Source organism: Zeugodacus cucurbitae, chromosome 2 (genome assembly GCF_028554725.1).
Source record: "Zeugodacus cucurbitae isolate PBARC_wt_2022May chromosome 2, idZeuCucr1.2, whole genome shotgun sequence".
NCBI lineage: Eukaryota > Metazoa > Arthropoda > Insecta > Diptera > Tephritidae > Zeugodacus > Zeugodacus cucurbitae.
In genome coordinates, this window is record NC_071667.1 from 27,867,381 (window position 1) to 27,879,264 (window position 11,884).

Below are 11,884 nucleotides of genomic sequence, written 5' to 3' on the forward strand. Positions count from 1 at the left end.
TAATGTTGAGTTGTTTTGTATTAATATCCCCACTGTGTGGTTTTGTTACAACAAATAAATTCCGTGAGAGAATTCTTTATTTTTCTCAAAAACACTTGTGTCATGCGTGTGCATTTACATATTTGACATTTTAATTTCACAAAACTGCATTTCCACTTAAGAACACACAGCAAATGCAATCAATATGTGCATTATATATGTATGTATCTTTCTTTCTTTTTAATTAAAAATCAATTAACCTTTTGAATTAACTGCGCGACTTCGCGTGTCATTGAATTTGCAACGGATTTTGATGCAGTGGAACGTATGTGCATATATTGGCACTTACACATACATATGTACATCTGTAGCGTTGTTGTTTTTATACAGCAAACGAAGATTTTGCACTTGCCGTTGACACAGTTGTTGTAGTTGTCTCCACACTATTTTGTTGTTGTTTTTCTTAAACTTCAGTCATAGAATCGCGTTGTTGTTTACGTTGTTGTTATGCCTTCAATTGAGACATTTTGTTTGCTTGCAATTTTCGTATTTCATTGTTTTGAATTTTTTAGCGCAAAACTATCTTAACTTATTTCTGATTTTTACAGATTTTGCTTTTCACTCCACCGACTTTTGTGGCTTCTTTCATTGGCAGCACAACTACACACACAGCAACACCTACCTTCGCCAAGCATTTACGCTATTTGTTGGGGAGCAATAACCGGTTTCCAGCAACAACAAATGCATGCACATGAACCACACCGACCGCACGTTTGACGTGAGTACGTATGTATGTGTGTATGTAAATAACAAGGAAAGCCAGAAAACCAAGTAACGAGTAACTTTGGGAAGCCAAAACGGCAGATAAATAGGTAGGTGAAAATCAAAACACAACTTAACGCGCCTTAGCAACGGTTGGAGGGGAGGAGCTGGTGCGAACGTTGCTGGCAATAAGTAAAATTCCAATGTGCGCGCGCCGTGACAACAAAGAATGCTGCCGCACTGCACCTTTCTCACCACACTATCCAGGGATATGCGAGCTCAACCAAAAACAAACTAAAGGCGAAACTTCCACTCAAACCACACAAAATAATTCACGATTCACTGGAAATTGAAGAGGCACTGTAACACAACTTGCATCGCAATCACTACTATTTGCTTTGAACAGATGCAGTTTACTTGTTTACATTTGTTTTCTCCACGTATTTTCACAATTCTTTGTACAATTCACTAAATTTGAGTTGGTGGCGAGCAAACAAAATGGTTTGTAAACAGTTGATCAGTGCATTTGGTTCTCGGTACACAAATAACAAAGCGATATTTTATATGAATTTTATACTGTTTCGTGCGTACGATGGCTTACAAGTGAACGACGACAATCGAATTCAACAACTCAAAGAGTACTGAAGCCACGAGAGCGTGTACAAGTGGTGAAGTACCTGTTTGATTCAACAGCTCTGCAGCTGGTGAGCCGGCTCAGCGGTTGGCGCATTGGATGGCTAGCTAACTGGCTGCTTAGTGGATTGGTGACTTACATTGGAAATGTAAACTGGAAATCTATGTGTCGCTATTGGAATATTTCGAATTGGAAATGTACAACGGAAGTGGCCACTAGGCAGCTGTTACAACGGCTAAATTACAGATATTTTTTACATGGAAATACTGAAACTATGGAAATAAAACATAAAATAATAAAAATGAATATGAGTATGGTATACTGACGCATATACATGAACATAATTGACACCTATGTATGTGAATATGCATGTGTACTACATAGTTTTATTTGCTGTATAGCAATGGAGAAATTAGCGTTGCCATATGCATTGCAGCGTTTTTAAAAAATAATAATTCAATTCAATTCAATCGACATTCTTGATATACAAATATTCTTAAAAAATATATAAATATTTCTTCTAATTATTATTAGTTACGTGTTTATTTAAAAACTCCCCACTGCAAACTAATAAGAAGGGAACTTGGTGATCTTATATCCGCCGTTTTCTTGTTAGAAAGTTCGAAAGGGAAGTAGTGAATTACAAAATATTACGCCATATTGACGTTACGGCAATGGCAAATGTGAAAAAGGAAACAGTGTGAGGACTAAGTTGCTATACATACATATGTACGTAGACCATAGTAAATTAGTGATGTTTGATCAGTCGATTTCTTTTTATACTTTTAGCAACAAAGTTGAGTTGCGAAAACCATTGAATTGTCATAACTAAGCCTTAAAAAAATTTTAAAATAAAAATTTGGTACAGAGGTTCACACTTCGAAGGGGCATATTTGGATGTAATTTTTTTTAAGTGGGCGCGACCCCGTCCCCAAATATGTTTTTTTGTATATTTCTCGCAAACCAATAATGCTATATAAACCGAACATTCTACAGTCACTTCCCTTACATACCCCTTATACACTATGAAAATAGTTGAAATCTGATAATATCCACGCCCACCTCCCATACAAAGGTTATGTTGAAAATTACTAAAAGTACGCTAACTCACTAACGGAAAACACTAGAAACAGTAATTTTATAGAAGAAATGGAAGAAGGAAGCTGCTCCTAGATTAAAAAAATGGAAAATGGGCGTGGCATCGCTCACTTATGGGAAACTACTCGACTGATTTCAATGAAATTCAATTTTGAATTCCATCTGATTCCTTCACTTTATGAAGATAGCGAAATAAACCTTACCCAAATACTGTATTTGAACTGTGGCACCACTTGTGGAAGAATTGTCGAAATCGGACTATAACTTTTCAATGTCCTGGATATCGAACATGAAGAACTCAGTGCCTAAGGAATATATCGGTAAGTCTCTCAGATACTTTAATGTAATTATGAGGGAATATTTCTCTTACAATAATGTGTCTGTACCAAAAATGGTTAAAATCGGGTCATAACTTCCACTAGTGGCCCCTCTCTGTAATCGGTTCAGGAATTACCTCAGCGCTCATATACTAAATATGATGATTTTCGTTATTCTATTGGACATTTTGCCTAATATATGGGTTAAATTGTGTGTTATCTTAATAAAATTAAATCAATAAATTGCGAGAGCATAAAATGTTCGCTTACACCTGAAATTTGCCTCTCCTTACTTGTTAATCAAATGCCGGAGTGCGGAACTTTAATCCGCAAATCAAGCTTACTCCCAACTCAAGACCCCCACGGAACGAATAATAAATTATTAAACATATACTTTCCATAAATTCTAAGCGCTTAAGAACATTATCATAGCCAGACAGATACAGAGGTGTCTTTATAAGTAACAATTCCCATATAACATCTTATATTCGGAAGTGTTTTGAAACTATTAATAATAAGAATGGTTTCATCGACTTCAATAATGTACGCACATGCGTTTGAAGAAATTGTACAACAAACCCAATCACCACTTAGTATTTTTACATTTCCAAGCAATTAATGGAATTGTACTGATAATATTTTCAACAACTAACTCTAGCGATATCCGTGAAAAGTAAAACACTACCTATAAGTTCTAAAAAATAGACAAAAGGAAATTTAACAAAAAAATTGAAAGAAGTGCACAAGCATACTACAGCACTTATCTATTGTGTACACCTAATTTGCTCACTATACGCAGATTTTGCTAATTACTGTGGCTAACATACAAATATCTTAAAATCGTCAAATTTTTCTTGATTTTTCACCGTCTGATCCAACTCTATCAACACACACACAGATTTGTTTTTTAAATTTAAAGATAATTTTTTTATTTGTTTAAAAAACAGGTTGCAGGTCAGATTAAAGTTAATTATTAACATAATAACTTAAATTCTCGATGGGTACAACATCTGTAAATAGGAAAGACAATTAATTATTAAAATTTATTTTCTCAATACAATATTCCACTTTAACACTTACAATGCGAATGCGGTGACCCATGGCGTGACCAGGCAAATTTCTGTTGAAACGTGCACGCACGGATCCAGTGTTACCATGCAGACGGGTCACTTTACCCCAGATGGCGCGGATTCTGGTCTTGCGTTCTGGATGTTGTGGCACGCACTTCTTTGTCTTAGCTTTGTAAACATACACACAACGCTTGCCAATGTAGAATTGACCGTGTTCCTTACGACGAGCACCTTCAATCTAAAAAGTAAACATTTGTACGTTGATACATAATATACTTTACACCATCAATGGTTTGCAGCACATACCTTCAAGATAGCCTGACTTTCGTGCTGATTACGCAGACCACGCTTGTAACCAGTGAACACTGCCTTGGCAAACAAACGTCCATGTCGCTTGTATTTGGGTGCAGCCACAGGGGCGGTAGGTTTCTCGATCTTGGGCGCTTTAGCTTTGGGAGCCTTAGCCGCCTTTGGGGCCTTTGACGCTGGTGCAGCAGCGGGTTTTGCTTGTGTGTCAGCCATATTTAACTAAAATTTTTTGAAACAAATATGTAAATTATCACACCTAAGCTAGGTAACTTTTTAAATTCAATATACGCAAGTAGTCGACCACACTAAACGCGTACACTTCAAATCGGTAATTGGTAAATAGCACAAATTAACCACTACACAATTGGCATTCACAGCAAGAATTTTAATCCAAGAACATCAGGTTTCTGTATTTTGTTTTCGCATAGCCAACTACTTGCGTACACAGAAAAACATTTAATTTATCGTTTTGAATAGGCATTTTAACGAATTTAAAATGTTTTTATATTATTTGGAAATATTTTAAGTTAGAGAAATAAAATTCGCGTACGTACCGGAAACTTGACAATTGGCGAAAGAAAGAAAATAAGGAAAAAAGAAGAAAAAAAGAAGAAGACATGAAGGCTACAATGAAATGTCAAAATCGGACATTTGAAGGGAAATTTTTATGCTGATCTCAAATGCCTCTACAAAATCCCTTACTAATGAGATGCCATTAGTCAAAGTTTTTTTTTGCATGTTTGTATTAAACAGATAAGTTTAATTGTTGACTTGACTTTTACGAAAAAAGAGCTAAAATATTCAATTAATGTAGTTAAATGAAAATGTTATCTGATTTTTACTTTTCGATATTTTTGTTGTTAAAATGGCAGTAACCAAAATTGGATAAATTGCAATTAATTGTTGCATTTGGTAAATTATTTGATTATAATATAACAACTATTCTCATTCCATTCTTCATTTATTATCGAAAATCTGCATAAATATAAAAATTTAAACAAGTACCAGTTTTTTATAGTATTACCAAAAAAAAAATGGCAATACTTAGTTTTACATGCGTTTTATTTAAACAGCCTAATCGAAAGAAATCATATGCGAACAACGGTTTTTGAAAAAATAAAACTTGTTTTAATTGAAAAAATATAAAGAATGTCCTATTAACATTAATTTGTAAACTACCATTATTCAGATATTAATAATATTGAAATTAAATTATATCCCTTACCATTTTTTTCACTTTGGCAATGCCGATCAAATATCTACGAAAAACAACAATACAAACAAAACAAAACCCATTTCATCATTCCAAATTATAATTCTGTGTTGTGTGTTGTTTTGGAACTGCGTAGAAAATTTGTTTAATGAAAAATGAGTAAGAAAATTGATCACCCAGAGCTGCGTGCACAGCTAAAAACTCTGAATAACAAAGAATTGCATTACAAGTGCGTGGAATATGGCATGAATGTACCAGTTGCCGACTCAACACGCGACGTCATCATACGCAAATTAATCAAATCGATCACCGGTGACTCAAATGTAGCATCGTCCAAGGGCAGCAAAAAACAAGTTACTTCGCCAAGTGAACGACGTAAGACCGTGAATGTAACTGTGCATGTATCCAGTGATGAGGAAGATGCGGGAAGACAAATACAACGATCCGCAATTAAAAGTAAAACACGTACACAATCCCCAAAAGGACACAATGTAACATTCGATACATCGTTGAGCAATAATCGTAGTAATGTTACTGTTGCAACAGCAGAACCAATGTATAAAAATGTTAAAAGTGCTGACACGAATTCCAATGTTGGAATCGGATTTGGCAACAGAGCAAGAATTGTGCCTCTTGAAGTAAATACTCCAAATGAAATAGAATATCTTCCCAGTGATCTGGATGATGGATATAAATCTACTTCAACTAATTTGAATTTTAGTCAAACTCGTACTTATGGGGAAGATCGGAGAGAAATCCCTATCAGTAGCTACAAATCCTCATTACCAAATTTAGGTTTCAGCCAAACTCGCACTCTTAACACTACTTATCAACAAAATGACGCCCAAATACCAAGGCAAGGTTTATTTTCAACTCCTCAAGAATATAACATCGGATCTCCAAACAACTCTTTCAATATTGAAAATATGGCCAGTCATTCATCGACACTTGGTAGTAGTTTGGGTGGCATATCATCTTACTCAAAAGATCCAATATTCAAACGCCCGACAGCACTTTCTAAATCGAATGTAACTAATACCTCTTATAATCAGGCTGATGCTCAACGTTTATATCCTCGGTTACCAACTGATTTGGCTACGTCCTCATTCTATACAGCCTCCAACCCGTCTACGCCGGATTCTCAAATGTCTACCAATTCCAGTCGAGCGCCTTCTCTGACAAAATCGGGGGTGATGACGACTTCCTACTATCAAGAAATCACACCTGTAAAAGAAGTAAAGCATTTTGATGTAGCAAATGAAGAAGAGACCTCAATTGATGGTGCCGGCGATCATAGCCGTAAGACAATGCCTGCCACTACAAATTACGATCGAAATACCTATGTTGCCGGCATGCAACGTGGCTCAGAAGCACACTCGCCGTTTGAACCCCATATGCAGCCCTCTTTCAACTTATCCTCTCGCTATTCAAGTGATACTTTCAATAAAGAAACATATATTCCAAGTAATACATCACCCAACGCACAGTCATCACCAAAAGTAAAACGCTACTCCACAACAGGACGAGCTAATACTAGTTACACACGCAGCATTGATGAGCCCGATAGTTTTTCGGAAGGAGAACAATTGTCCGGTGATGAGATATATGTACAAGACAGTGAGGAGGAAGAATACTTGGCTGGAGGTAAGAAAATTTACAGCAGCTATGGCAGTAATAAAGTACAAGAGCGTGTTCCATATCGACGCAGCAACTCGGCAAGGTTGAGCGCATCCCCCAGTCCACGTTACAGTTCATCTGCAATGGGACGGCACTCACTGAATCACGACAATGAGGACGACGATGTTGATGCAACGCTAAAGAACTTTCTAACAACATTGGATCGCAAATATCATATTAAACAAATGCTATATATGTTCGCCGTATTCGCAAGTGCAGTATTTATATATGTAGTTTTCTTTGAGAAGACCCCCATTGATGAAGACTCTTGATATGTAGGCAATGATAAAATGTGTAGGTTTCAGACTGGTCGCAAAATATTGCTATATTCAACTGACTAATACGACAAATAAGAAATATGTAATTAAAGCTAAATATGCAAGTAAAAACTTCGATTACCACAATTTCATGTATTCAAAATTGGTTACAGTATATTATGTTATGTGTAATAATCCATTCGGTGTTTTGTATAAATAAATTTAACTTTTGCATATGTGTTTAAAGGGAAAGTGGAAAAAACATTTCGTTTATCAAATAATCATAAATAAATAACTGTAGTAATGTAAATATATTTTTAAAAAGATACTCAAATTCAAATAAATAAATATAAATTAAGCGTGAATAAATGAGGGTGCAAATTATAGATTTTTTTCATTATGCTCTTATTTGCTGTTAATTCTATTTAAATACATTTATGTATTTGTGTGTATCTATGTTTATATGTATTGCACAATATTTAATTTTCGTTCAAAGTAATAAAGCCTTAAGGCACACACAGAAATCAAATTCAAATGTGTTTATTATTATTTGGGTACAATTGACGTCATCGATTTTTTGGAACAGCCAGAATTGCTACAGAAATTATACGTAGCCATAATACAAGAACTGGTTGACGTTTTAAGGTGACAGAGAGTGATTTTGTATGTATGAGAGCAAACTTTGAATTTCAAATTTTGTGATATTTTGTGATTTCATGACCTGCATAAGTTTTGCACTCAAACGAATTTTGTATGTAAATATATAGATATGTATGTATGAATTTGAAAAAAGTACTTAAAAAAATAATTTGTGAGTAGGTTTCAGCGATTGATGTTGACTATGCAAATTTTAGTTTATCTTTGAAACAGTTGTATCTAATTTATGCATAATATGATCTTAGCGATCAGCAAATATAAAATTTCTAAATATCTGTTACTCCAAGGTTTTACTCCAGATGCACTCACTTAAAATATGACAATACTATTTTATAATGAGATAAAAGCAAAAAAAATACTAGAAAACTTTTATGAGAGGGCCGAAATCCTCCAACAAACCGCACCAACCGAAATAAAATAACGATATATATACGAATTTTTAATTGTTCAAAGTTATAAATTTGTTTTATTATGCAATAAACATTCTTCATTTTATTTTCATAACATTAAAATGCTTTCATATAAATATCCGATTTAACTGTTAATTATATAAATACATATTTTATTTTTAACATAAAAATTAGGAGCGAAAGTTCATTAATTTAGCCTACTATTTACAAATAAACCCAATTGAAATTATGCGAAATCACATCGTTGAAATAGAAATTCTGATATAATTGGTTGCAGTTTAAGCGGCGTGACACTTTTAAAATAAACAAACAGGTTTCGTGTACGCGTAAAAATATCTTTGAGCGTTTAGTTAGTTTAGTGTGATACAGCTTTTAGAGTTTACAGCTAACTTTACAAATATTGTGTACAAAACTATATTGATTTATAATTTTGCAAACTGCTATGCATTAGATTAATAAACAAAAACAACAGAAAAAACAAAGAATATATGTATACCTACAATCGAGAGTGCCCACGCACTACTTCTATGATCGCATGGCAACAGTAGCAACGCATGTTCTTCACACACACTTATTATTATTACTAATTAAATAAAATAGAAGAGACCTTACAACAAACCGACTAAGGCTAGGTATGTGCTAATGTGTTTTTAGTTGTAACTTTTGCCTGAGGATTATGGTACGTCTAGTTGAAGTGGAATTTGAATTGGAACGGTGACCCGTGATGGAAGTTCGCAAATGGACTACCGCCGCGGAAGCCCCCTTGTTGGTTTGCCTCTGGATCGAGCGGATCTTGACCCATATCGAACTGTTTTCGTTTCTCGGGATCAGTCAGCACTTCTTTGGCCGCCGCAATGTCAATAAACTTCTTTTCGGCGATCTTCTTCTCCTCATCTTTGAAGTTATCGGGATGCCATTTTTGTGCAGCTTTGCGGTACGCTTTGATAATTTCTTGTTTGTTTGCGGTGCGTTTCACGCCGAGAATTTTGTAGTAATCCCTTCGTTCCGCTTGTTTTTGCAGTCTTTTCGCTTTTTCGATACCCTCCTTAGCACGTTGTAGACTTTCATCAATTTCCAAAGCTCTTTGGTAATCATGTATCGCATCGTCGTACATTTCTGAGCCAATATAGGCGTCAGCACGTTCGCAATATAATTGCGGGTCTTTCAACAAATCGAGCGCTTCTTTGCAATGACTTAAAGCTTTGGCAAACTGTTCGTCTCGCGTGTAACATGTGCAGAGTAGTCGCTTAGCCTCGTATATGATCATTTTTTCGTCTTTCTCTTGCTTTAGTACAGCCTCAGCAGAAGTGATGCAATCTGCGTACTGCTTTTCCTCGCGCGAATTCTCGGCGTTTGCCAAATGTTTTTCTACTTTTCTAAGCTTCTTATAGAATGGGAAACAGTCTTTATTTTCTGGATCAAGATGTAAACATTCACGTATCTCTTTCAGCGCATTTGTAGCCTGACCCATTTTGTACAATAACAATGCAATGTTATAATAGCCTTCTGTGCTGTCCTGTGAAAGTTTGTTCACGGAACGGAGATCGGATATGGCAGGTGGTAGATCATCTATGGCAATGTAAGCGTCAGCGCGTGCTTGACGGAATTCAATAGACCATGGAGAGATTTCAAGTAATTGTGTAATCATTGGAATGATATTACGCGAATCACCTCGATACCTTAGATCTTTCACAATTTCCCACTGTTCAATAGCAGCGTCAATTCGTCTAAAGTGCTCATTGACACTCTCATTGTACGGATCTTCTTGCAGCTGTTAATGTTATAACATATGAATAAACGTTTTTTTATTTCACTTGCTTGTACTTACCACATGTTCGAAGTCGTCACTCGCTTGTTCGAATTCTCCACTCTTTAAATGCACAATTCCACGCTGAATTCGTGCCGCTGTGAAGTCTGGTTTCAGTTCCAGCACACGGGTGAAGTCTTGTATGGCGAAACGCGCCTTTCCCAGCGCTAAATAAACAGTGCCCCGTTTGAAAAGCGTCAAATAGTTATTGGGGTCACCCTCTGCAATATAAATGATAATTGAAAAAAAAGATGACTGACTTCCTAAATAATAACACTTTTTTTACTAACCTACAGCCGCATGATAATGTGTTAGTGCATCTGCCAGCTGCCCTCTTGCTAAAAATTCTTTACCAAGCTCCAGATGATTTTCAATGTCAGCCTGATTGGGTACGGCGTTCGCACCTACAAATGTTAAGGTTATGTTATAATTATTGTTATCGTTTTTGGTAAGCACAGCAAATATAGTTTGTTTGCACAGTTGGCAGAAAGTCAACAAAACATTGTATGGGAAAATTATATAAATAAAGGAAAATCAAAATATTTTCGTTTATAGCATTATGAAGACAGTTGCAAATATAATGATATAAAGTTGCAATTTTTTCAGTTTCATTTGTGTCCAACAAAAAAGCTTACCTTCTAGAAATAGTTCTAATAACAATAACAAAACACAAGCTGCCAGTCTTCTTTCACCGCTGGCAAAAGGTAGCATATCACTCAGCGGCAGTACCATTATTTGACCAAAATCTATGTTTGTTCCACCACTCGTTGTTGTTGAATTTTTTTAATCTCTAGATATAAAGTAAAAGTGCTACGTGTATGCTGCCACTTTCTAAATGTTCTTCGTTCTGCAGTTTCAGCAACTGCCTATAAAGGTATGCTCAGCTTCCGTGTTTTTTTATTTATTGACGACAGTTTGTAAGGTAAATTATTTCATACGCCCACTTTATTAAAAACTTGTTCACTATTATAATAGACGAGTTGTGATTCTTCTTTGAATAACGACTTTACCAAATGCTAGCGTTTAATAAAATAAATACTGTCGAGCTAAACTTTTTTCTACTTCTTTGGATAGCTTCTTGTCAAACACACGTCAGTCGATTATATTTTTAGTTCCTGCGCAACAGCTCGATACTGTTTGCACTTTAAAAGCTGTGTGTGAGACAGAAATGGTAGGTATATTGCTGATTATCCGGCATAATACAGCGTTGCATTCTTTATGTGGTTCTCGCTGATTGGCTACTTGAGCTTTAGTTGTTATCAACTCTTGTTAATTTACATTTTCCCGAGCAGGTGTTGTAGTTGTTTGGTATACTGTTATTTTTAAGCTGTTTCCGGTCGGATATCCTAGAATTTTGTAAAAGTACAAAAAAATTAATATTTCATTTCTTTAAAAATTTACTGGAATATTTATACAAATTCTTACATCTATCTAAACTTAATGGTAAGGCACGATATAAAAGACGCTGCAATGTAAAGTAATTATTGGAATAAATGTACATACACACATATGGAAAATAGATTGACAATACAAATTACTAACCATTGTGGTAATAATATTAATGCAAGTAGTTAAAATTTACACTTAATTATAGATATGTAGATTACTTACCTTACTTTAACCAAAGTTTAAATAAATGAAATTTATTATTTAAATAGTCATTTCATATATTTTCTATTTTCAACAATATATTT

At 35.1% G+C, this 11,884-nt stretch overlaps 3 protein-coding genes across 3 annotated transcripts in view; 1 reads left to right on the forward strand and 2 right to left on the reverse strand.

Moving 5' to 3' along the window:
• Positions 1 to 3,689: 3,689 nt before the first annotated feature.
• On the reverse strand, positions 3,690 to 4,859 carry LOC105213692 (60S ribosomal protein L35a). The gene is made up of 4 exons (XM_011186696.3): positions 4,724 to 4,859; positions 4,167 to 4,388; positions 3,871 to 4,098; positions 3,690 to 3,800 (listed from the first exon to the last, which is right to left on the reverse strand). The coding sequence occupies exons 2-4, from the start codon at positions 4,380 to 4,382 to the stop codon at positions 3,777 to 3,779; spliced, it is 468 nt and encodes a 155-aa protein (XP_011184998.1). The 5' UTR covers positions 4,383 to 4,388; positions 4,724 to 4,859; the 3' UTR covers positions 3,690 to 3,776.
• A 579-nt stretch (positions 4,860 to 5,438) lies between these two features.
• Positions 5,439 to 8,814, forward strand: LOC105213690 (LEM domain-containing protein Bocksbeutel). The gene has a single exon (XM_011186695.3). It carries the CDS (start codon positions 5,538 to 5,540, stop codon positions 7,329 to 7,331), a length of 1,794 nt encoding a protein of 597 aa, XP_011184997.1. The 5' UTR covers positions 5,439 to 5,537; the 3' UTR covers positions 7,332 to 8,814.
• Positions 8,404 to 11,884, reverse strand: part of LOC105213689 (dnaJ homolog subfamily C member 3) — a 107,838-nt gene continuing 104,357 nt past the window's right edge. Inside the window, exons 2-5 of the mRNA XM_011186694.3 lie at positions 10,826 to 11,074; positions 10,481 to 10,594; positions 10,212 to 10,411; positions 8,404 to 10,154 (exon numbers count right to left, since the gene is read on the reverse strand). Of these exons, the coding sequence (XP_011184996.1) occupies positions 9,069 to 10,154; positions 10,212 to 10,411; positions 10,481 to 10,594; positions 10,826 to 10,922 (1,497 nt within the window). The 5' untranslated portion in view covers positions 10,923 to 11,074 and the 3' untranslated portion in view covers positions 8,404 to 9,068. The remainder of the gene's footprint in view (positions 10,155 to 10,211; positions 10,412 to 10,480; positions 10,595 to 10,825; positions 11,075 to 11,884) is intronic.

Coding starts and splice junctions, on each gene's coding strand:
- LOC105213692 (XM_011186696.3), bottom strand. CDS start 4,382: ATGGCTGACACACAAGCAAAACCCGCTGCTGCACCAGCGTCAAAGGCC. Junction 4,099..4,166: donor AAAGTCAGGCTATCTTGAAG/GTATGTGCTGCA, acceptor TTTACTTTTTAG/ATTGAAGGTGCTCGTCGTAA. Junction 3,801..3,870: donor TGGGTCACCGCATTCGCATT/GTAAGTGTTAAA, acceptor TCCTATTTACAG/ATGTTGTACCCATCGAGAAT.
- LOC105213690 (XM_011186695.3), top strand. CDS start 5,538: ATGAGTAAGAAAATTGATCACCCAGAGCTGCGTGCACAGCTAAAAACT.